A 25,908-nucleotide genomic window follows, 5' to 3' on the forward strand; every position below is an offset into this window, starting at 1 on the left:
GCACCAGTTTGAATCATGTCGGTCAGATTCGTTTTCAAGTTCATATCAAAGTCTAGACTATCGGCAAGGTCATTTCTGTTCAAATCTAAAACGCATGTAGCAGCGTGCATGTTAACTCATTTTGGTTCGCAAAATTTTTCGCAATTACAGCTTTGATGTTTACCGACGATATGGTTCCGAATCCTTTTCAAGTAAGTTTTACTGTGATTCTAACATTTGGTTTTAAAAGGGGTTAAATTAGAGTGGGGTTATCTAATTTCGGGGTTATATGAGAGGGGGTTAAGAAAAAGGGGGTTACAAAACACGGGGTGATAAGCTTGGGAACCACTGAAATGACAGTAAAAAAATTGGAAATTGAGCAGAATCTAAACAGTCTGTAGTTTTTCAAGAAGAGCGTTAAAACCTAATTAATTTTAGGTAATGGTATAGGCTTATACTGATCAGATTCAGGGGCGGATTTAGGGGGAGGGTGGGGGGGGGGGGGGGCGGACGTTCGTCCCTCAGGGATTCGACCCCCTGCCGACCCAAAGCGCCCCCCCTTTGATACTCCATTTTTGGCCGATCGACCCTAAATTTTTTCTAAAGGCGCCTTAGGCGCCAATATATATTAATTTTGAGGGGGCGCGCGCGCCGAAAAAATGCAATTTTTTGGTCAAAATTTTCCAAAAAGTGCCTAAAAACGCCTTTTGGCCTGTTTTTTCAAAGTTTTCCCTGCGGCGCAAAAAATTTGGCCAAAATAGGGACAAAACAGTGCTTTGGGAGAGCTCGGAAAATCTATTTGGTCGACCTAAAAAAAGTCGTCAAAATTTTCGAAAATTTTTTGAAAATCCGCCCCGCCCCCCTCGAGAAAATCCTAGATCCGCCCCTGATCAGATTTAAGTTACTTTTTGCAAATAATTATTGGTCTATTATGAGAATAACTCGTGTGTATTTCGGCTATCATTTAATACATAGGACCAACACTGAATCATGAAACTTTTCAGATATATGACGGGCCTTCTGATTTTCAATTACATTTTTTATTAAAAGTTAAGCTAAAAAAATAACATCATATTTCAACGAGTGAATGAGAACAACACTCGATAGCTTGGGAAATTGAATTTATCTTATCAACAATTTCAATGTTGATAAGGAAGGAAAATAAAATATTTCCAATTCTAAAGGGATTTGCTAGGTAACATTTAACTGTGAAAAGCCAGATAAAAGGTCTCAAAAATGCTCTTAAAATGATCCAACCTTTTCGGTAATCTACTTTAAAAAGGCGGCACCCTGAGTTTGAAGTTAATTGAAAGTTACTTCATACAAAGAACCTTTTCAGCAAATTTAATTAAATTTACTCGCGACGCAAACCAGATTCTATTGAGGTGCGAAAGTGAAACATAATCAAATTTGGAACGACAAAAGGGGGAAAATCCTTGGCGTCGATTAAGTATCCGATAACGATGTTAATGTTGGTCCCCAGTTTTTTCAATCTGCTAAAATCTAATAACAGAAGCAGCTTTTGACGAGAGGGAGTTGCAGTTTTTGCTCTAATTTAACATTGCAAAAGAATTTGAAGAGAAAAAATGTTTGCCCTCTATATGTTGCTCCCTTTGAGGACTTTGCCAAAAATTTAGACCAAAATTTCCCTTTGTTCGGCGAGCCTTACATCTTCAAAATAGAATATAGATTGTTAGAATGGTTCCATTTCAGTATTAAGACATCACTTTGGATCTGAGAATCTTAAAACATCGAAATGGAGAAATGGACAGGGTCGTCACATTCACTCAGAGAAGAGGTTTTTGCCATGTTTATTTAGAAAAACAGATGCTCTGTTCAAACTTGACATCAGATCAATCTGAATTTAGTCTAAAACAAAAATCAATCTACAAATGACATCAATCAGTTTAATCTGAAACTAAAAAACTTGCGAAGCCTTCATCATCGATCATCATATTCAAATTCACTTTGACATAAGAAAACAATAGGAGACACTTTGATTAGGGTAAAATTGTAGAACTGACAGATGGAAAAAAAACTCTATTTATTCATCGATATTTCACGAAAAAATTGTACAATTTGAAGAGATCGAGTTTGATCACATACTAAAACAAATTCACTCTTGTTTGTTTCTTAAAATTTACATACAAAAAAGTCTTCTAGTCAAAAAATTTAAAAAAACTAAAGAATAAATGCAGGTATTACAGTCATTTGTGACATAAATTAGCACGTTATCAATGCTTATATAAGCTGCGCCTAATTAGACTGATTTTTCAAGTCTTGTGATCAGTTATGCATTTTTTAAATTGACATAAGAAAAGGATACTTCCCAATAAGAAATAGGTGTCCCATTTTAGACGGCCTCTTTTCCCATATAATTAACGTACCCATATAATTTAGTTCAATCTAGCGTTACCAGAAACTAGAGTTCTACTAATACATAAAACCTAGCCAATAATTTTAAAGTTAATATTGAAAGCATCCGGTTTGGATATTTTCCATAATAATTGAGCTTTTACAAAATTGTAAAATCGAAACAAGAGAAAATACAAACAAGAAAAGTTGAAGAAAAAACTGACAGATGACAAAAATTTCTATTTTTTTCTTGAAAAAAAAAACATCAACAACATTTTTTTCCGTAAAAACAAATGAAGGCATAAACATTTGTTTTCACTGATTTTAAATTCTTTGCCGACCTTAGCTGCTAAAAAACACGCAACATTTATCCAGAAGCTGCCTTTTTTAAAACTATAAATACCGCTTGCTTAATTGATGTATCACTGAAAAAAAGTACCATGAAAAAAATCTTAATTCAGATCAATTAACTAGCGTGGCTGACGATAGCAACAGTTTCTCGCGGTTGACAACACCTGCTAATCGCAAATCTAATCAAATGCAAATTTGAACAATTCATGTTAATTGGACCCGCGACAAAATTTAGAGATTAAAGGCTTTCATGTCAATTAGATGCGTAAAAAACATAGCAATTAGAGTCCCGCAAAATTTAAAGATTAAAAGCTACCTTCTGTATTTGCAACCCGTGTTATAGTTTTTTGGGTTTCAATTTGCAATTATACAAGACATTATACATGGGCAATTATACATGTTAATAAAATATAACTGATTGCAAAATTACATCCCGGGTCGCGGCACTCGACTGATGTTTTGACAGTCTCGACCAAGATTGGGTATGTTTTGTCTGTGTCGAACGAGTATCAGTTTGTCTCGACGTTTCAACTGAACAAAAGATGTGCACTTTTTTGCTCTGTTCAGCCTTGATATGTTTTGCCCAGTCCAGCTTGATTGAAGTTTCATACAAAAGTCTTTTCATTCTCTCAATATCCAAACAATTGCAACTTTGCGGAGAAAAAGAGATTTGAAAATGCTTCTAAAATCAAAATTGGTATAATTTAGGTTGCAGCTACAGTGCTGATTCAAATTATTATCCGGACAAAATGAATGAAACCCGAAAATAAAAAAGAATTTTTCTCAAATTGGGTTGACTTTAAGTATAAACTGACAATGAGAAAACTTGCTTAGAATTTCAACAATATTATTAGGGTGCATTTTGTTATGCAAAATTTGGGCCAAAATGTTCGCCCTAAAAATGGATACTTTTTGCCTTTTTCATTCAATCAAAACCCATTCGGTCAATCACTGACACAATAAGGCCAGAGTTAGCCTCTCACATAGCACAACAAACTTTAACAAGTGTGTACTCCTTAAAAACATTGCGCAAATTGTTTAAAAGTTTTTTTTTAAATAAAAATGATGGTTCATACAGTAAAAACGAATTTTTTGTCTATCAAACAGAGACAAATTACTGTAAACAATGTTTTTCCGAATATAGTTTTGTTAGAGTTTGTTGGGCTACGTAAGCGTCTCACTTTGATATTAACATGTCAGTGATCGATAGCGTGGTTTTGGCTTAAATGTTGATTGAAAGAAAAAGCTAAAAAAGATTCATTTTTGGGTTAAAATTTTGAGTTCAATTTTTGCACTATAAATGGCAAAATATTAATTATGCTGAAATTTATGCCAATTTTCTACTCATCATGTTATACATAAATTCCACCCATTTTGAGAAAAACGCATTTTGAATGTCTAGCTTAATGAATTTGTCCGGATAATTTAAATCAGCACTGTACTACTTGTTTTTATTTCTCGAGAATGAACCTGTTGATGCTTCGTTCGGAACTAGTTTTCAGTCAGTCCTCGAAGCAAATAAAAAACTGTGAGAACTTGAAAAACTGAACTGCTAGATCTAGGTTTTGACTGTGCTCGACCTATGCATCAAAAGTGCTCGAGCTTTTTTTTATCAGTGCTCGACCGAAATTTGATTTTTCACGCTGCTTACTGCAAATAGGCGAAACTGAGCTTCAAACCACTTGCGATACAAAAGTGAATAACTGTGATTACTACCAAATGAAAAAAAAAATAAAAAAATTGAAAAAACCTCAAAAACTGTTTTGTCATTAAAAAATGGAAAAATTTCAAAAAAGCAAAAACTACCCCAAGCAGAATTACATGGATGCCGAATTAGCTGGATAGAAGTAGAACGTTCATTAAAGGCGTTCTGTATGAACCAAGTCGGCAAAAAAAACAGACAAACAAAAATCTAAAATAGCCGAAAACAGATTCCGACTGGAATTGAACTCCCGGGCTTTGTCGTCGAGCATGGACGTTAGAACAATTTAGAAGATAGCTGAACATTAAAAAAAATTGTACGACGAGAATTAAGCCGACAATAATAAGCAGACGGTCTATAGCCCGATAAAACAGAAAAAGGGGCACTGAAAATGCAAAAAAAAACAGGTCCCAGTCGAATTCGAACCACAGTTTTTTGCTATCTCAAGCAGTGTTGCACCAGTTGGTTGATTGAATTTATATTTTGTAATGAAAGTTTATGAGTGAGTCCAGGATCCAGGAGGTCGGTCCACTGTGAACAAAGTTATTTACGGTAAAAAGGTCTAGTACCCGATTGCAATACCCTTGCTTATCGCAACGGAAATATGAATAAATTGAAACTAAAGTTTTATAGTTGCATTTATTTCATAATTTTCATCAAAGTCAGTTAAATTTCGTGCCTAGAAAGCACAATTAGCCCGGCAGTAACCTCCATTCTTCTTCCTTTGAAGATTTAAGACTAGATTTGACCCGGATCTTTTTTTAAACAGAAAAAAATATTCGTTAAATTGCTGGACTACCGTTTGTAAGCTTAGTTGGTACAAGACGGAAATTGCTTAAGAATGAAGCATTTTTCTCTAAAGTGAAAAATAGGTTTGCAAGTTTGATTTAAAATTGCAGAAAATAATTGAGTTCTTGATTTTTTCAGTCTTCTTTTGAAAAAATTAAATACAATCTGTAAAAACCTATTTAATTTCTCTGTTTGTCTCGTGTTTTTTTTTTAAAACCAAATTGATATCAATTTTATTGCAAAAATTTGATGAAAAAAATTCCCACTGTTCACACTTGATTCCACCGCCTGGTTCAAGTTTGAAAACACGCTATCAGTAATTAAAAGGGCACTGGACAACCGCCTTCTCTGCCGTGCCTACTCTCGAAATATTGGAAAGTTTTCATAAGTATTATCAATTATGTCAAAGTTTTCCTACAGTCAGTTTGTTACGCCCAAACATAGGTATAATTAATCTTTTAATGCAAGTAAAGCGAAGTTCCGCTGCGTCTCTGTGCAAAGTATTTTTTCATTTGATCTTTTGTTGTGATGTTTTTGTTCTAAATGTTTTGCAATTGTTACGATCGTTTACAATATTAAGTAATTGAATCTTTCTCTTGTGCGTTCCGAGCACTTAATTTTTTTTTTAATTCTGTAAATATTTTCTGATATGTTGTTCTATTTTCAGTTTCTTACTGACATCTAAGAAATTGTTATAAAACGGTTTGCGAAACTAGAAATTTGAGACAGCGGTCAGATAAATAGCTTTTTGAAGTAAATAATACATAAAACAGTTTAATAAAAGCAGTTGAAATATTCATGGCTTCGCTTTCGATTTGCACAGGAAAAAAGAAAAAACAGAAGTTTTTGAGAGAGTTAGTTTTCTGCTGTTTTTAATGACTTTCGAATCTCATAATTCCAGTTTTCTGACATACTGCAAATTTTATCAATCTTCAGTTTCTGAATCTTTTTTGTAATTATTTTTTATCTTGTTGTTTTGACTTCGAAAAAACGTTTCAATAGACAAATGTTAATTTTCTAATTAAAAAATTAGGGCGGAAATGTTTTGACAATTTGAAAGATAATTATACCCCTCAGCTCAAAACTTAAAGAATATTTTATTTGGCATCCTTATTTGTGAAGTTATTCGACATCTTTTTTTTAAATTTCGAAATTTGGCCATTTTGGATAAATATGCGCGCATAATTTCCAGTTGTCTATCAACATGATGGTGGCGAATTAACTTCGATCAGAAATCATTTCAAAATGAGCAACGCCAATTAAATGGTATCAATTAAAGCGCTACTAGACTCAGAATAGATGAGGTAGTCTGTGTCAAAGGTAGTCTAAAGTAAAAAAAGTAGTCTGAGTTTGCAAGGCTTCGTCCCATGATACTAGCAATTTTGTTTATTTTTCTGATCAATCAGTAATATCAATGGGAAGATTTTACAGTATCTTTGTTTACATGGCATAAATTTGATATGTTATTAATTATAACAGTAGTACAAAAAAAATAGATAGAAATAGAATTTGGTTTTAAGTTGTTAATGCAGTCAAAATGCCTAGTTCAATTAGAACCGGACTGCGCATCAAAACATTTCAATAAAAAATCTCAACCCAAACTCAAGAGAAAAAAAAACAATTTTTTTTTAATGAAATTCATTGGCAAAATTATAGAATTGTACCAAAAATTATCATAATGTCAACATAATTTTTTCCTTAAGAACTTCTTGTTGAAGAACCAGTTTTTTTTCACAGAAATTTTTTGTCTGGTGGTTATTCTTGAAAATTGTGTCGAGGATAATGGCCTTTAGAGGACTTTTTGGAAAAATTACATCATGAAATTGTGTTTTGTAGCGCGAGATCTCCTCTGACAGTAGCCTTTTCTTGGGCAGACGCCTTTGGGCAGACGCCTTTTCTATTTCGCAGAAATTTGACCCCTACCGACTCAAAGGGTCGCCCTTTGTACTATTTTGAGATATCAGTTTTTGACTGATTGAACTCAAAATTTGGCCGATTCAACGACCGGATAATTTTCACACAATTTTTCATAGTCATATAAATATCTCCATGTACTGCTGCAGCCATGTTTCAATCATTACAGCGAGTATTTTCAAAATCCGTATTGAACAAGCCGAATAAAGGTAAATATGTGATTTTCTATCCCTGCAAAATTTTATTAAGACTTTGTAATTTGAGATATAAAACATCAAAATTTGAGATAAAAGCCAGTAGATATATAATTTCCTGCAACCATTTTTAATCATTACTGCAAAAAAATTTTGAAGTAGGTGCCGAAAAGCTTTAAGGCAAAAATTCTTGTTTGTCGACAAAAATAATTCGATTACTGCAGTGCGCATTTCAAAAGTGCTTCCTCACTTCGCATTTGATAAACTCCGGGGCAGTAAACAGTCGTCGTTTACTTTTTGAGGACTCTTTCACAATAATCGAAGGGTTGTTAAATAAAATCACGCAAAATAAGTAAAAAGTAGTGGAAAATCATTGTTTGCTCTCTCATACCATAAGCAAGATTGAATTAACTTGTCTGCGAGTCTGAATGAATTCTGTTTTCTCAAAATTTGTTATGTAATTTGATTAATGGGTCAATTTTGCTTACAAAAATAGTGCTAGATTCAAACTTGTGAAAGGTAGTGCTTAAAATTTACAGTAGTATCCGGTTCAATTGGGCCAGATGCATAAAATATCATGATCCGACTTTTTTTAAATGAATTTCAAAAACTCAAGACAATTTCGGTCGTTTTTGAGTGTGGCACAAAATTCAATAATAAAAAAAGATTTCAAATTAGGAATTAATACTTCAAACGCGATAAGAATCAAGACTGGGAGCGATCAACTTGAAAACAATTTTGACTTATTCACTAAATTTAATTGAAAAACGGTCATTCTCAGACAAATTTTTCTTGATCCTGGGAAACAAATCGAAATTTCTTGCAAGTCGAATCACGGCTAAATGGGGTTTAACAATATATCACATTCAATACGCCAGGTTTTGAGTTTACTTAGAAGCAAAACAACTCGACAACCATAAAAAATTCAAAAGAGAAATTTGTTTCGGTTAGCAAAAAAAAAAAAAAAAATACCCACAAAAAAATCAGCAAAATAGCTTGAAACTATTAACGGAAAAAATAGGAAAGACTTTGCAGGCTTGTCATTAAATCAGCGCTAAATTAGTTTGAAGAAATGGAAACAGTTTTGAAAAATCAAAAAAATACTATTTCCAAGATATGGAAAAACCCAAAAAAAAGATCGGAACAAAATGATGTTGGAAATTGAAAATTATTAAATCTTAGACACAGAGACGAAGCTGAGCTTCGCACCACTTGCGTTACAAAACAAGAAAACCGCTCAGCCGAAAAAAATTGAAAATATCGAAAAACTAAATTTTAAATAAACAAAATATCAATTTGAATAAGGCTTGTTTTGAAACAAAACATGCCAGGAGAACAAATTGTGAAATAAGCATCGGAACAAATTTGACCGAGCGGTAACAAAAACGAAAAAAGTTTAGAAGAAAACCTTCAATCAAAAAAAGCAACAACACAAAAGGTTTATAAAAAGTCAATAAGTCCCACTCAACCTCATCAGACTAACCTATGTTTGTTCGTCAACTGAAAAAATATGAAGCCAATGAGGCTCTATTAAGCCAAAAAGGCAGAAAAAACTCAAAAAAGTAAAACTAATAAAAAGTTATTCAGTCACTTTTACCCTCAAAACACATACGCAAATTTACTTTTTTTGCTTGTCAAAAGACGCAATATGAGGCCATTATGCCAATTTACCAAAGGCAATTTTTTTAAGCGGAAAAAAGGTAGAGAAAAAAACGAAACAGCTGAAAAAAAAATTATTGCCATGAAAAACTACACGATTTTTTTGTTTCATTCAGAGTGGGAGCATAAGAAATATGTTTAAATGGAACGACTCAACGACTCAAAATTAAATCACTAAGCGATAACAGATAAGCCGAAATCATTTGAAAAGAAAAATTTTGAATCGAAAAATAAAACCAAAAAAAAAGAAATTATACGATATCAAGGTAAGTAGAAAAAAAACAGCAGAAGTTAATCAAAGCATTAAAACCGACTACAAATAATTTGCGTAGAGCAAAAAAAATTAATTTCTGCGATGTGAAAAAACAAGCAGACAAATAAAAAGCCATACGCAATATTTTCTGTTTGAAAAAAAAAACAGTTCTCAGATTCTAACCCAGGACCTTTGCGTTCCCAGGCGCATTCGCTACTTTCCAGACCAAGTGAACCTGAGACGCAAAGATATTTGATTACATTACGAACCGAACTAAAATTTACAAATTTTTATTTTGACCATCCTGTGAAAAAGGTTATTTATGGGAAAAAAGTCTAGTAACCGGTTACAATGCCCTTGCTTGTCGCAAGAGTAATGATTAATTAACCGAAAACTTCCAAAATTATGCGAGGCAGAATTTTGTTTTCTGTTATAAAGTTTTTAAAAACCCAGAAAAGTTTTCATCAAAACTGAATGTGGAAATCTCAAATTATTCAGATAAACGAATTTTAAATCGCAACTCAAAATCATTGACATCGAAAAAAACAATAAAATGGCAAATTACAAGACCAGAAAAATTAGATCAAAAACAATTGTAATGTGCATAAAATGACCTCAAAATCTGAAAAAATTTATTAAAAATACTCAGTGAAAAAGTTGAATTGCGATGCTGACTGAAAAGATGCGCAATTTACAGCAACTTTGAAAAATTCTTGGTTTACATTATGGTTTTGTTTTCGAGCCGTATATCGTAACTGAAAACACTGGAGGCTTAAATGTTTTATTGAAATTCAAAAAAAAGCTGTAAGCATAATATTGAAGACTTTTGCAATTCGTTGAGCTGATTCTAATTACCAGCAATATACATAAAGTATATAATTGAAAAAACAGATATGATTCCAAACAACCTTAACGTGTCATATTCGAAAGTCAATCAAAGTGTTGATGACCCAAACTTTTTTGAGAAAAAAAAGTGAGCTTCGAAAATTTTGGGAGAGATCTGAAACTGAAAGCGTTCCGAAAATCTATTGTGAAAAAAATGCATTTTTAATCTAATTACTATAAGGTACAAAGAGTCTGTCTTTTCTCATATTTAACTTCCAATGCCTTCAATACTGTTTTTTTTTGTCTAGATGAGACTGGTGTAAACGTTTTGAATAAAATTTTCGAAAATATTTATATTTTGGGGTGATTTAGAATTTTGATTCGAAAACTTCCGCGAACTTTTCTCCAGTCAATTGTTCTCCAAGCGTCTCAAGGGTTTTTTTTCGAGAAGGGCTTTCAAAAAATTGTTTCGACCAGTTTTTCAAATTAACCGAATTGATTTTCTTAGCACTCCAATAATTCTTTTAACATGGAAAAGATGCCGTTTTTGAATACATTTGAAAAAAAACTTCAAAAAAATTCAAAGGAGAAAACCATTTTTTAAACAAGCAAAAATACCTCTTTGTCAAAAAAAATAACAGTTTTGACAAAAACACTCTCCCTCCTAAAATTTGCTATCTATTGGCGCCATACAAAAATTTTTAGAATCGGTTTCATCAAAATTATGAAACGGGGAACCCTTTGGGTGACGAAGGCGCCAAATCCATGAAAAGGAGGAAGCGATAATCTTACAAAATTAACAAAATTTGCAAAAAAGTTCTCATTGTGAGCAATGAAAAAATTGCAAAAAAAATTCTTTAAAAAAAAATTATCGTGCTTCAGCTCCAAGTTTTTTGATCCATTGAATCTATTTTTCTAATTATTTTCACCAAGTCGATAGATTACCTCTAGAAAGGTTCTAATGATTTTTTGCTCTCGTTATTAGAGTTTTTTTGTCAATTTGTCGATGAAATTCAAAATTTATTCATTGTTCAATATTGAAAATTATCATAATTGGCAGAAATCAATTCTTTCGATAGTTGAAATGAGTCAGGATGTGACTACTGTTTCCAATGCTAAACTTCCTCTGATTTAGTTCAATTTGATCTCCTTCAAAGCTACAGATAAAAGTTTGACTTCCTGCAAGTTGGGGGCATCATTTTCACATTAACAAATGGGGGAGGTGATGTTTTCTGACTTAATTAGTTCCTTTTTAGTAGCTAGAAAATTTGTGCAAATTAAAACAGAAGCACCGTTTGCAACCCTAAGATCAAAACGTTGTTTTCCTGTCGATGGTTTTTAATCAGCCGAGTGAAAATATTAAATGCTTCCTGGGGGGTTTGGTCTAAGACAAATGATCAATAGAAATTTGCTTGCTCGAACAGTGCAGCAAATTATTAGCAAACATTAGGCATTATGTTTCGTTTAAAATTAATTTATCTTTTTATGATGTTGGTAACATAAAATTGAAAAATGTTGTTTCAGGGAGGAGAGAAAGTTCACAAAATCCCAAAAATAATAATTGCCTGCAGTTTACAAAAGATTAATTTTAATCGAAGGGTTTGGCCAAAAACCGATTAATTTTAGGGTTTTGTTGGCTTCCTTGCAAACAAAACTAAAAGAAACGTACAACACTGTTCACTTTTCAAGAAAATTAAGTCAGCATTGTAATCGAAAATAATAATAAAAAAAAACAATATTTCTTACCTTGATTACAAAACTAATTGCGAGGCAACGAAAATTTTTCGACTTCATAATTTTTCAAAGCATTAATGAAATTCTATTGTTTTAAACAACAAATTCAGGTGCGTTTTTTCACACAAATCCACAAGAACAGAAGTTCAGGTGGTATACGTGCAAGAATGTAAGACTATTAGTTCAAATCCTTTTTTAGGTCAGCCATTTTAAAATTATTAAGCGCTGTCGAAATCTCCGATTGATCATAACTGCTTAAAACTTTCTGCGCTACAGGCTATTTTTTGGAGAAAAAAAACCATTTTTGAGTTTTTTTTTGACAGAAAAAAAATCTCGATTCGTTTGACGCGTTTTCCTCCTCAGAATTATTATATATTGGGACCAAAAGCTGCTTTAGAAAACTTTTATTCTTGGTCAGTCAAAAAATATGACGTTAAAAAGTTTGTTTTTCTTTAAAAAAATGAGGGGAAACCAGATTTGAGGAATGGCGCGGTCGTCAAGAATAGAGCATTTCTTGTTCCAAATGCCTATCATATTTTAGGTGGTGCACGCAAGAGTCCGGTATGCATGAAAAAAGGAGCTTTCACGTTGATATAAGACTTAACGACCTTCATTTATGGCTCATAACTTTATGGCATAGACTAATAATATCCGAGTAGGAAATGAAAAACTATTACTGTAGTAAAATAGAGTATGGGGCACGCAAAAAATTAAGAGGCTGGGTTTTGGGATGCAACTTGGTTTGCAGTCGGTCAGTCAATCAGAGGTTTTCTGACCGGTTACGGGGGTTCAAATAAAACGGGAGGGTGGTGGGAGGAGGGGGGGGGGGGGGGTAGCTTCGTCGCCGAACTACATATCAATCATATGCTCCATAAGGTCATCTCTTACAACAGCGGTGAACTTAAGTGGGACGGCCTTTCTGTGGGAATTTGATTCCCTCGTCACCTTTTTACGGGTACTCCATTACGGGGCACCTATTTTTTTTTCAACCAACCCTAGTGTCGATGGGCAGATTAAAAGCCTAACTTCTTCTTTATAATTTGTGTCTAATGGCTAAGAATTAAGAATTCTTCTCAAAATGATGGGAAAACTTCTGAGATTTTCTGAAAAGAGGGAAAATTTCTGAAGTTTTCTGATATTTTCTCTGAGAAATCCTCTCAAAAATATAGGAAATTTGTTGATATTCTTGAGCCCACTCCTAAGTCTCCGCAAAACATCTGCTTGAACTAAAGAAATTAATTTAACAACGACTTGAGATGTTATCTTGTAGTTTAGAGGATTGCAAGCATCTAGGTTATTAACGGTGAGGTTGGCTTTCAAAAAATGACGCATAAAAGTGAGAATATCGGTATCAGGTAGAAATTTCTTGAATATGTTTCTAATGCTACTTCACATCCTGGTTTTTACAGAAAAACGTTGGGTTCTCAGACACTTTTTCCTTCTTTTCAATTGATTTGTTTTGAGGAATTGACATCTGTATTTGTTGGAACTCAATCGAGTCTATGGTTTTTTTGAGTAGGCCTCTGGTTTTTTTGAGTAGGCCTCGAGTCTATGGTTTTTTTGAGAAGGTTATGGTTGAAATGGAATATAATTTGCATTTTTCATCACCATTCAATAGGTTTCACAAAACAATTAGGGTAAAAGGGTGCTAAATAAAATAACAGAGAGGAAACGCTTTGCATCTTTCTACGAAATAACATCATGAACTGCTAGTTACAAGTTTTGACAGGGGACAAAGCAGAGCTTCGCATCATTTGCTATACAGCGCAAGCGTAGCATTGCAAGCAAGAAACATATTCTAAGAAGGCTAACTAAGTCGAAAAAAAATATAATTGACAAAAATGAATTTTTATTTTAAGATAATTATTTCCAAAAAACAGCCGAAAAACAACACCATCAGCAATAAATTAACTTAAACTGTGTAGCGATTGGACGACAAGTTAGTAAAATGTGGATGGACGCCCATTGAGTTTAGAAAAAATCAACAAAAATGTGATCATTTAAAGTTTAAATTTTTACTACAAATCCGACTTGAATATTTTCAACTGACACAAAATGAGTTGACTGAGCCGATAAAAAATAAATTCAAAAAAATTAGGTTAAAAAAGCTTTTAACTTATGAAAAAACGGAAATCTACTGCATATATAAAAAAGATTGCAATACTTACAAATTTCAGAAATCAACACAAATTGCTTACAATACAAGAAAAATCATTATGTGGCAAGTAAGGCAACAAAACATCAGCAAACAAACGAAAGCCCGACGGTTCATTTTACTTCCAGAGTTATTTTTCAAGGAAATTGAAAACGAATGTCCGAACGGGACTCGAACCCCAGACCTTAGCATGAAAAGGCAACCATATTAACTCTAAGCCACGGAGCCTGGAAATATTTAACGTTCACTAAAAAAGCAGGCTCTACTTATAACAGGTTCAAGCAACAAAAGTTGATTACAGACAAAAAACAATCCAATTACCATTAACAAGACAATTGATCTTGCAAGTGTAAACAAGAAAAAAAAATTTTTTTTTCATATTTTTAAGATGCAAAAAAAAGAAAACAATAGCCAAGAGTACAATTAAATGATAAAAACTAGCAGAACGTAAAGCATACCAAAACCAGAGCAATCTGTTGAACTCATGAAAACTTAAGAGTAATCAACGGATTAACTAAGGTTGGCCCGAAACTGAAGCCAAACAAAATTTGACAAAATTCAAGCTTGCCTTTTAAAAAGGCAAGTAAGCAAACTTCTCTGACGGTTTTTCTCTGATACAGAAACAAAAATTTTAAATCCATATAATTCTAAAATTCTGAGAGAGATTTGAAAGGTACAGCTGGTTGCTGTTCAACTACCACTGAAAAATCAAACCACATTTATATATGATAAACTCTTACAGTTTATCACAAAAAGATTTGCAGAAAAATTCTGCATATTTTTTTTCGGCAAAACCTATGTACAATTTATATTGATGAAATCAAATTAACCGTTTGAAACTTCTTTACTCCGCCATGACAAGAATTTTGAAAAAATGTTTGAAAATTGCTTGTCAACTAAAATTGTGACGACTTGAACAATAATAAACAATGTCTTTTAAACAATTTAACAAAAAACGCAGAATCGAAATTTTTTTAAAGGACAGAAGTCAATCTTAAGATTGCGCAAAAAACTGTATAATGAACTATTAGGTATTTTAATAGGTTTTTGATAGAGAACAAGGCATAAGAAAAGCTGATTGGGAATTATCTAAACTTTAAATTTACAAAAAAGATTTGGAATATGTTTCTTTTCATCAGGTAAACTAATTTTCGGAGATTTAAACAAATTACCACAATAATGAACAAATTCTGTGACGAATAATGAAAAACTAATACAAACAGGTATTAATGCGGACCAAACTAAAATAAGAGCACTGGAGCTAAAACAATTTAAAAAGTCGGGAAAGTTTCCAGCATCCAACAATCTATACAGACATATAAGAAAGCTGTATTTAAAATCCAAAATTTACCCACAAAAAAGATCAACCCTCAAAATTTAACAAGGCCTTCTCAACTGTCGAATGATTAAAATAAGAAAATCTCAAATTAATGAATAATTTTTAGCTCCAAAAATAAGATAAATTCAAAAAAAGAGATTATCATAAACATTATCTAACTCAGAATAATTTGTGTTGGTTATCTTCGGATTTCAAATTCGAGGAAATTATCTATAATTTCTTCGAAATTTTTTGCATTTTTTTTTCCAAACATTTTGTAAATTTTGTTTACACTCGCGATAGTAATAAAAATTACAATAGTGTTCTCGGTGTTTTAAAAAATTTGAAATCCTGACGACAGGTTTGCTGACGTGATCCTTTTCTACAAAGTGCAAGCTTTGCTACGAGTGACTCGTCGTTCTTATGAGTCTCTAGTCTCTTAGGTTTTTAGTTGAAGAACCCAGAAGAACGAAGTGTCACGCGTAGCAAATTGTGAGCTTTGTAAAATTGGATCGTCAGCAAAAAGCAAGCCATTCATCAGGATTTCAAAATTTTTAGAAAGCCAAAAACTCGATTGTGAAATTTCGGGGAAATGACAAAATGTTTTCTCAACGTTTGATATCCGAAGATAACAAACACAAAATTCACCTCAAACTATTTGTATTACATAATGTTTAAGTCGCTTTTTTTCTTTAAATTTATTCCAATTAGGGAAAACTCTATCAATAGGTTGAGTCCGCTGAAAATTTAGAAAACAAAAACCTATTTGTGAAGCTGGAAATCATTCGCGATTTTGGGACTTTCTTGTTTTAACTGTTCGACAGTGGAGCTGGCCTTCCTTTTAACCAATTCACTGAAGTGAAACTTAAATGTCAATAAGGTTCCGTTTTTGTTTAGGTTTAGGAAAAAAATAATCAGAAATCAGCTCACTGCTCAACCGAAACGAGATAAACATGCTTCGAGTATACACAATAACCGTTGCATTCAATGCAAATTAACACTTGTTATAACAAGTGCTGGTTTGCATAAGATTGATAGAATAATCATACTTTATCAGGTCTGTCATGTGGCCTAGCGGTTAGCACAACGGTTTTAATGGCAGGTTGGGAGTTCGAGACCCCGCCCGATATTTTTTCTAGCTAAAAATAGCCTAGATTTAACTAATTTTTAATCAGAAGTAAGATAAGAAATAAAAAATTTTAAGAAAAACCCTGTTTTATTTAAACATTTCGCAAAGAATTTCTTACCAGAAAAATAGATTAGACATAAAATATTCCAGATCAGAAATAAAGGACTTTCTCGGTACGGGTAGTGATCTGTTTTTTTTTGCCAGGAAAAATCTAATTCAAATCCGTGGTGGAACTAGGATTTTTTTTGAGACGAGAGGGATGCAGATTTTTCAAGAAAAAATTTTGACGTTTTTTAAAAGAAAAAAATTTTTTTTTTCGATCTCCCACAAAATTGTTAGGAAACTGTTATGCCAAAAGTTTCTGCGCCTCAGAGAAATTTTTTTAAAAAACATGCAGGTGTCTTGGTTCGACACGTTTTATTTTGGCGCTCTTTGGTTAAGTTTTGACCAAAAAGTAGCTTTGTTTCGGCGTGCGTTCCTTGAAAATACGTATAAATTTGCGCCGAATGGGCCTGTAGATAATTTTTAAGTTCGGTCAGCAGAAAAGGGATACCATAAAATAGTGTCAAAAGGACTTTTTGGGCGGTGAGAGGGAAAAGTCCCTAAAGTAGAGGTCCCTTTAGTCTACTATTGCTTTGTACCCAAATTTTTCCTCAACTACGTGCAAACTAATTGTTTTCTCTCAACTAAGTTTTCTCTCCGTAACGACAGAAAGAATTATCAATTAATACAGAAGCAAACCGAAGTGAAGCTTTTCATCACTTGCGATGTAACGCAAAAATAGCATGACAAACTAATTAACAGAAATTGAGACAAAAGCCTCAAAAGAAAACAAATTGAAAAAAAAACGTCGAAAAAATGATCTAGCAAAAAAATCCATATTTTGTCTTGATTTTATTTCAAAAAAGTTTCTTTGAAGAAAAACTTGTCAATTAAGACAATCGAATGTTCGATTTGCTTTGAAGCAAAATTTATCAAGCGGTAACAAAGCCGACATTTCTTGAGCAGACACGTTGAGCCAAAAAAAATGCTCGAAATAGTTTTCAAGTCTCCCCTCAGAACATTTAGATAAATTTTGTGGCTCATTAAACGACCCAAAAATAGATTGCTTGCCCTTTTTTGTATAAACCAGAATGTTTTGTGCTGAATAAAGCGAAAAAGAGAATAAAGTTGAGAAAAAACTGAAACCAGAGTTGGTAAATTTACAACCATTACACAAAACAGTTTCGAATAGAATGGACTGGCTATTAAAAATCAAGCATGCTCAAAATTTGAACGTTAGGCGACGAAAATTCAGATGGAGATGACCAACAATTTCAATTTCTCGGTGAAAAAAGCTCTTTATGCTGGAAAAAGCGTCTAGCACTCGGTTGAAACACGCTTGCTTATCGCAAGGGTAATCATTAACCAGTAATTAAAGAGACAAGTTTGAAGATAGAACTACAGCACCAAACCTCTAAATTTATTTGGTATGAATATCAGAAGTGGATTTAGTGTGGGGGGACTGAAAAACGCCTTTTTTGGCCAGTTTTTTTTTTTCAAAAATTTTCCCGCGGCATAAAAAAATTGTCATTACAGGGTCTTTTTAGTGATTTGGGAGAGGACTTTGATCGACCTAAAAATAAGTAGACAAATTCTTAAAAACCCACTTCCCCTTCGATAAAATCCTAGACCAGCCCCTGGTCTGATCTGAATACTAATTAGGAAATGAAGAGCTTTATATAGCTTACCTTTGAAGTATTTGGCGACGAGGGTGGTGTATTGAAATGGTTTCTTGATCAGCCAGAAAGTGTCCACTGCAATCCACACATGATGGGCCACAATCCACGTCTTCGGAACATTCGATCCTATCTGAGTGACGTGACAGTACAGCCGAGAGGTCATCATCATGCCCTAAAACAGATACCAACTCTAAGATTTAATCTGTGGTCAAGTGTCTACGGATTACGACTTTCAGTCAAACGGTCGGTGGTTCGAGACCCGCCATGAACCTTGCTTGTGCTTGAGGGATAAGCAACATTGCACAAACTCATGCAACTCGTTCGTGATAAATAAAAAAATTTTACGTTTAACCTTTCAACGTTTTGCCCAAAATTTTTTAGGTTAACTTTCTGGGAGAACCCGTAACAGCCAACGGTTGTTTTTTTAAAATGTTTTGTAATTCTTATTCATAATCTAGAGAACATTACATGTAAACCAGGTTTAATATTTTTGAAATTTAAAATTGATAAATTTTAAAATTTAAGTTTTATACTTTATAGGGGTGATTATTTTTAGGTAGCATAAGCAAGGAGGGGAGTTGACTAGTTACAGAGATCCTATTTTTCATTAGGGACCCCTGCATTTTCCAGGCATCCTCTATCATTATTGTATCAAAAATTCCAACCTGAAACGTCCTTGAGAAGCGGAGGGGCGTAGCGTAGAACAGGATGAACAACCCGTAGAAGATGTTCGAAGCACAGAGACTGGCGGCTGCAAAGGCCGCATGTTTACGAGGACAACTGTGGAAAATAACTGTCAAAACAACTCCCAAATTGGCCAAAATTCCGAGGCAGAGGACTGTTATTTTCACGAAGTAAATTGTAAATTCAATTGCAGGATGTTTATAAAAAGGAACTTCATGTTCATTTTCAACCAAACTACTGTTGTTAAACATGGTGACTTTTTGATCTTGAATAATTTTTTCTTTCAAAAGGTGCAAATTTTTTTAGCGTAAATGGAAATTTGATAATTTTATTTGAAAAAATTTTCTTTGATTGAATGTAAAGTATGATTAGTTTTAGAAAAATGGTAATAAATGTATCAATTATATATAAACTTCACTAGCAAAAAGCAGCTAAGAGTGTTCAAAGAGCTTTTGAAGATTTTCGCTGTCGCGATAATTTCTGGTCTAAGAGGGGCAAGTTCAAACTTTTGAATTGCAAATTGTCTGATAAGGTATCAAAGTAAATTATACCAATGGTTGAAATGCGGTAATGGAATACGGAAGTAACTGAAATAAACCAACCAAGAAAAGCAGTTCTAAAAATGATTGAAAGAAATTGCGAAAAGTGTCTGCTTTTATTTCTGCGTTCACCGGATTGGATTGATTTATCGATTTTTACTTTTAATTTTCCCAAAAATATAGCAAAAATGTGTATTAAAAGGAAGCTGAAATACTAATAGAAAAGCGAAATAATATAAAAAACAAGCAAAGCTGTACTGTAAAATTTCGGCTGATTAACGGAGTCGTATTTGCCTAAGTGTTTGCCAAGTAATGAATTTTTAATTCCAAGTGACGGTCACAAATTTAATTTGGTATGCGATGATTTCTCTTGATTTCTGTTTAAATGGTTGCCTCTAAAAAGGATAAAAGTAATTTGATCGCGTTTAAAAGGGCGGTCCGAATTAACAACAGCATAAAATACACTTCATAAAACTAAATATTACCAAGTGCAGAATCCGCCTTTTTCGCCTATTGCTTTGAAAAAAGCAGCTTGAAAATAAGCTCTTAAAATAAAAGTAAAACAATGAAATGCAAATCAGCGATTTGAGGATAAAAGTTTTCTTTCAAAGGAGAAAATTTAAGTTTTTAAACTTTATTTTATTTCACTCTTTTGTGATTGAATAAAAAAGAAACGCCATTTGCAGTTTTGGTTTAGACTTTTTCACTACATAAGTGAATGAATTTTATTTGGATTATCAGTTTATGAATTAGGAATTATTTCCCCTCCCGTGTTATTTGTGTTGATTGAAATAAATGAAAAGAAACTGATAATAAACAATGATAAACAATTCCAGACTTCAACGCTCAGAGATAAAGCGGAGCTTCAGCTGAATTTTTAAGAGATTAAATTTAGAAAAAAACGATGAATATAAAATATGTCTACGCCTCGGAGCTTATAAGGGATACCGAGCAATAGAGATTGGATGAAAAAGGGATAAAAAGGCTGCTACAGGACACGCAGGAAGAATAACAAAAATAAAAAAAAACGAAAGAATATCTATTTTTTAAATCTTCGTTAAATCCCTTTTTAAAGAAACTCAAGAATTCTCTCAAGCTATGTTTGTTCTCAGGCATTAAAAGTGACCATCGAATTTAAAATAACAAGATTAAGCGAGGATCTAAAATTTTCGCAAGATTGGATTTTCCAAAAAGATGTCCGCTTTTTAGGTCAGCCTAAAAGGTTTTCCGATCTCTGCCAAAAAATCAAAAGAAACAAGGATAGCCAGTTCCAGCTTACAAATTAGTGTCGTTTTTTCTGCGTGATATGACAAAAGCTCTGAGCAAAAAAAATAGCATTCAAAGTGCATATCTGCTAATGAGCATTTTTTCTTCGAAATTTTTTTGAAAAACTACATTAAAAAACAGGTAGAAATAAGTACCAAAACTAGGCTTCTAAATGTTTTAATCATACTGGATTTTCATTGACAAACTTTTAAAAAATAATAAAGTGACTGATCAATTTCAATTTAAGCCAATAAAACAGTCAAAACCATTTAAATCAAATTTGATCTATTATTATGGATTATTGTCTATGAGGATAAGTTTTATCAATTTTTTAAATTAGTTCTCAGCATATTCAAACTCTGACAACTGCCTGTGTTAATTTGAGTTTCATTTTGGTTTGCATTAAATTTTATTACTTCGTTTTTTCTTTCTTTTCCTCAAAATTTGGTTTATTTTTTCTGAATACTTTTTTCAACATTTTTATCCTAGCCCCCATTGACTTACCTCTGCGTTTCTATGTGCTTATGATCAATTTGTGTTGGTATGTGTTACGGGCTAAGGGATAAATTTGAAGTGATGGAAGGGCTAATTGTGTTTGCTTTAAATGGCGAGGGGTGTTAGATGTATAAAGGGCATCGTTTCGTAGTTTTTTATCACAATTTCGATTTGACTTGGAAATTTGAGTAGGCCGTGATCACCGCAGAAACTGCTGCTAGTTTTGCAGACCATTTTGCAACAAATTTACTCAACAGGTTTTGATAAAATTACAGTCGATTATAATATTTCTTTAATTAAATTAAATCGATTTAGGTTTCTGAAAAACGAGATTGTAGAAAACTAGTTTTTATCGGTAGAACTACACTCCAGCTTTGAATTTTTATGAATGAAAATCATTTATGATGGATCTTTGTTGCTTAATATGTTGTCTATATAATCGATTTTGTGGCAAATTTAGACAAAGTAATCAATTTTAATAGAAAATAACCGAGTATTTTCTAAAAAAAAAAAGTCCATTAAAATACTTTCTATTCGATTGTAATTAATTTTTTTCTTCAAATTAATCGATTATTTTTGTACATTAAGTTCATGAAAATCGATTGTTTTTCTCGGTAATTACTCTAATCTTTGGAGCTTTCTGCAAAATTCAAACCCGAAGAAACACGTTCATCTCCATGTTCACTACTCACTACACCAAAATCACGTCCCCCGCTACTCCTCCCACCTCACTAAACAGCCCCCTACTACGCAGGCCCCTGAGTTAACAAAACTGAATTTAAAAAATAACGGAAAAACACGCTATTGAAATTTAGAAGAAAAAAATTGAAATTCAGTGAGAGAAGAAAATAACTAACCTAAGTATAATATAATGCAGACGATTGAAAAAGCACAAAAACAGATTTCAAAAAATTATCACCCATTATAATCCATTATAATCGATTAAAACGGATAACGTTTCATTCAATAAACAACTTGTCGATAATCGATTACGAACGGATTTTTTCGCTTCTAAAATTATTAACAAAGTAATCCATTTTCAATCCATTGTTATCAATTGTTTTAGAACTTTAGACAGACCGACAGACAGACAGACAGACAATTAAAATCCAAAATAATCGATAAGTAACCATGAAAGTTCAGTGCGGGTTGTAACCGAACACTCCAAACATTTTATAACTTTTGAATTAAAAAAAAAAGTACAGATAAAAAATTAAACCGAATAACTCCCACAACACGGTCAAATTCTAGACTAAAAACGAAAATATTGAGAAAACACGAAGAAAATTAAAGCGCAGTCCAACTTTCACTTATACAACACGAGAATCAATTGTCAAAGATTTCATAACTTTCTTGCTTAGTTTTGGTTTGACTACTGCAATATAACTGAAGACATAATTAAGGAAAATTGTAATGTACAAAATAAAGATCTTCCATAAAACAATGCTATAAATGAAAACCTACGCTTCGAATAGGTAGCAATTTATGTCAAATTTTATATCAAATTAAACTTTTTTGCATGAGTGAGTTTCTAAATGGCGCATTTTGCAAATGACAATGTTATCAAATTATTGTTCCGACCATTTGAAAATTTGAAGGAAATACCACAAATAATAATTGGAATGGGTCGAGTGATATATTTTTTCTTTTTTTTTTCTTAGTTTCGAGAACAACCAATTTGATGTTTTTGATTTTTGGTCTAATTTCGAGCTAATAAAGTGAGCGTTCTGTCATAGCTTAACTATACTAAAAATGAGCCGTGAAAACTTAGTTTTAGTCAATTAAAATTCGTTTTTGAATTTTTTATTGCCATTTTGGGAATAAAAACTTCAAAAATTCAAAAAAGTCTGAAAATTTTTTAACTGAAGTTGCTTAAAATTTTTTGTAACAATTTGTTTAAGATTTTTCTATAGCAATTTTTCATAATAAAAAATTGATTTCCAATCGGCCAAAATTACTATGATTGTCGAGTATGCCTAAGTTTTTTTTCGTGCAGATCTTTTCATCACACCACGCATGAAAAATGACAGTAATTTGATTTTTTTTTGTATTTTTTAAGACTACGGTCGGAACATTGTATGACACTTGCACAGTAATCGGCTATCTTTCTTTTAAAAATGCCAATGACGCAGAGGCTATTTCAGAATAAAACCAGCTTTTTATCCAGGTCAGTTTTGATTTTTTGAACCGTGCCGAAACCATTGATGGTTCCAACTTCACAAAGCGCTGGATAACAATTTATCGAGTATAGAGGCTTTTGGCATTTTCTGGAAATGTAGGTTTTGAAAATTGCTGTTGTTAGAAATTGCTGTTGTTGTTGGCTTTTAGAAAATTAGAATAGTCAATTGCCCAAAATAAAACAAAGTAAAATATTAGTCTGTGTAACAAATTAAATGTTTTGGCAATCACACATGAAGGCAACCAATTAAACTTGTTGCCTCAAATGGCAAAAATTTCGGGGCAAAATGAACCACAAGCAGAAAAAATGTGGACCAGATGAAAAAAGAGTTAAGTTGCCAATTAACTTATTGACTGTTTTTCTGCATGAGTAGCAGTCCCATTTCCCATAACCATATTTTTTAAGATTCCATAACAATTTTGGACTTTTTATTTGTCAACATTCACTTATATACGGAAAAGCAACAATCAAATTCGCAAATTGGAGGTTTTCCACGCGTTACTGAAGTTCAGTTTTTTTAACTTGACTGAAAGAAAGCCACTTGGGAATTTTTCATCTAATGTTATTTGGAATTTTCTCGGCTTATGCCATTTGGCAATCAATCAATCATAAAACGATCAGAAGACAGTTCACACGAAGTATAAAGTCAGTAAGAAGTTCTACAAATCAAAGTCTGGTGTTTTGAATTGCTGAATACAATACAACATAAAAAACATGAGGGTTCGACATTATAGCTTTATATATATAATTGATGGACGTTTATAAATCATTCAACATAAGTCTCAGCAGTTCATTGCAACGGCAAATTAAAGCAATAAATAATTGAAAAATTGGATTTTTTCTTAGAAACAGATGAAAATGAAAGAACCAAGATAATACCTGTTAAAATAAAATTGTTATCAGAAAACGAATGTAATCAAGCTAAAAAAAATCATGAACACCAATTATTTGTTTCGGAATTCTCAAATGTCCTCTAAATCCATCCTTTTCCCGGTTAGAAGTTGAAATATTTGATTTTGTTGACTAGGATAAAATGCGTAAATTGCAGATGGAGCAAATCTGAGGGTTTGAAATCGAGGTAAATCAAACCGACATGTTACAATACGCGAGCCAGACGGAACAATTTTTTCCTGCTATTTAGAGTCAGGATTTCCTTTTAGATTAAAACTAATTATCGAAGAACTTTTTGATGGAATCGAAGTTTTGATGGAAAAATAAATACAGCAACAAATTGTGGTATTTTCGGATATTTTGGCTAAATGACTATTCGGTTGAATTAATCAACACCCTGTGAATTTATTTGCTCCACATACTTGAGCCGACCTGCCATTATTGGACCCTTGTGATAATAGTTATTATACTTGCAGTGAAATAGCACCCCAGAACTGTAGAGCAATGGATTAGATAAATGTTTACAACCCAGAGTTACCCAAAATATCTGGAGCACGGATTTCATGTGGCTATATGTCCGTTTAAACGATATATGCCCCTACTTACCATGTCTATAAACCGGATATTAAGTAAGTCGTTGTGTAATCAAGGGTTTTACTTTCATCGACTGTACCCTAATTGAGGAGCTAAATAATCTGCATGTTTGCATGTTTTTAAAAATTGTTAATATGGGTTCAAAGTTTAATGATTTGATTCAGAAAACGTAAAAATTACGAAAATTCAACCTTTCTCAATTATATGGATGAAATTGAAAAAAAAAGAAACTATTAAATTTTTTTTCAAAAGACAGGGTATTTTAGAAACGACAAACATAAATATGTAGCTTTTTCAGGTTTGTTTATTTTCTGATTAACTGACATAAAAATTTTTAGCCTTCGGCACCTTATATAAACAGAGTTATAGCAGATAAGTAAATAAATACATTCTAGGAGAGACACTTGATAAGGCATTCAATCCGAGAGTGTCCGATCGTGTTATCGATTCACTGACATGGCAAGAAATAAAAATGTGCGAGGACGAGCTCTAGCTTGACCGCTACATTCTAATCTACCACAGTCTGACCGATCTCGGCTGCAACATTGGTAACACGTGAAATTTCTAGACGCAAAAAAATGACCTTGAGTTGCAAACAGAGCCTCGCTCAACAACATAACTCAGTCTGGAATGTGACACAATGGATTACGCTTAGACAGGCTGGATAACATTTCATAGATCTTCTGCAAATTTCAGAAACAACAATTATTAAAAAATATATATAACAAGCGAAGTATTTGTGCCACAAAAACATGGGCTGATCGGGAGTTCCCACGGAGCCGCATTCCCGGATAACCGAAAAAAACTAAATGCCTCCGGTTTTAAAAAAAGTAAATCAGAAAATAAGTCACTAAATTGAGACTAAATTTGATTGGACAAAAAAACGCTTTAAGCTTTGCAGCCTGTTGGCTAAAAAAATCCGAATATCTCGAAAGATTTGATTGGCTGATAAATTTACTCCAATTGAATCAATTGAAAACAAAAACCCGGCTATTTTAAACGCATGATTTTTTAATAACTTTATTTGCTCTATGGATAATTATCGATTTTCGTGATTGAAAAAATTGTCATTATTACCATCTATAATTAAATTTTGAGAATACACCGCACTTAGACAAGCGATCACAAGCACCCTCGGGAAGGAAGAAGGATGTGTCTAATTGTGGGGCAAGGGGGAGGGTG

The 25,908-nt window shown here is 32.8% G+C and overlaps 1 protein-coding gene across 3 annotated transcripts in view; it reads right to left on the reverse strand.

Moving 5' to 3' along the window:
- The window catches only part of LOC134839194 (uncharacterized), a 58,780-nt gene that overhangs the window by 19,673 nt on the left and 13,199 nt on the right, over positions 1-25,908 (reverse strand). The window contains exons 2-3 of one of the 3 annotated variants that reach the window (XM_063854666.1): positions 18,744-19,696; positions 18,088-18,250 (exon numbers count right to left, since the gene is read on the reverse strand). In XM_063854666.1, coding sequence (XP_063710736.1) covers positions 18,088-18,250; positions 18,744-19,013 — 433 coding nt within the window. In that variant the 5' untranslated portion in view covers positions 19,014-19,696. Of the gene's footprint in view, positions 1-18,087; positions 18,251-18,743; positions 20,593-25,908 lie in introns of those variants that run through there. The other 2 variants (XM_063854667.1, XM_063854664.1) reach the window with 2 other exon arrangements.

The sequence above is a fragment of the Symsagittifera roscoffensis genome, chromosome 2, assembly GCF_963678635.1.
Source record: "Symsagittifera roscoffensis chromosome 2, txSymRosc1.1, whole genome shotgun sequence".
Classification (NCBI taxonomy): Eukaryota; Metazoa; Xenacoelomorpha; order Acoela; family Convolutidae; genus Symsagittifera; species Symsagittifera roscoffensis.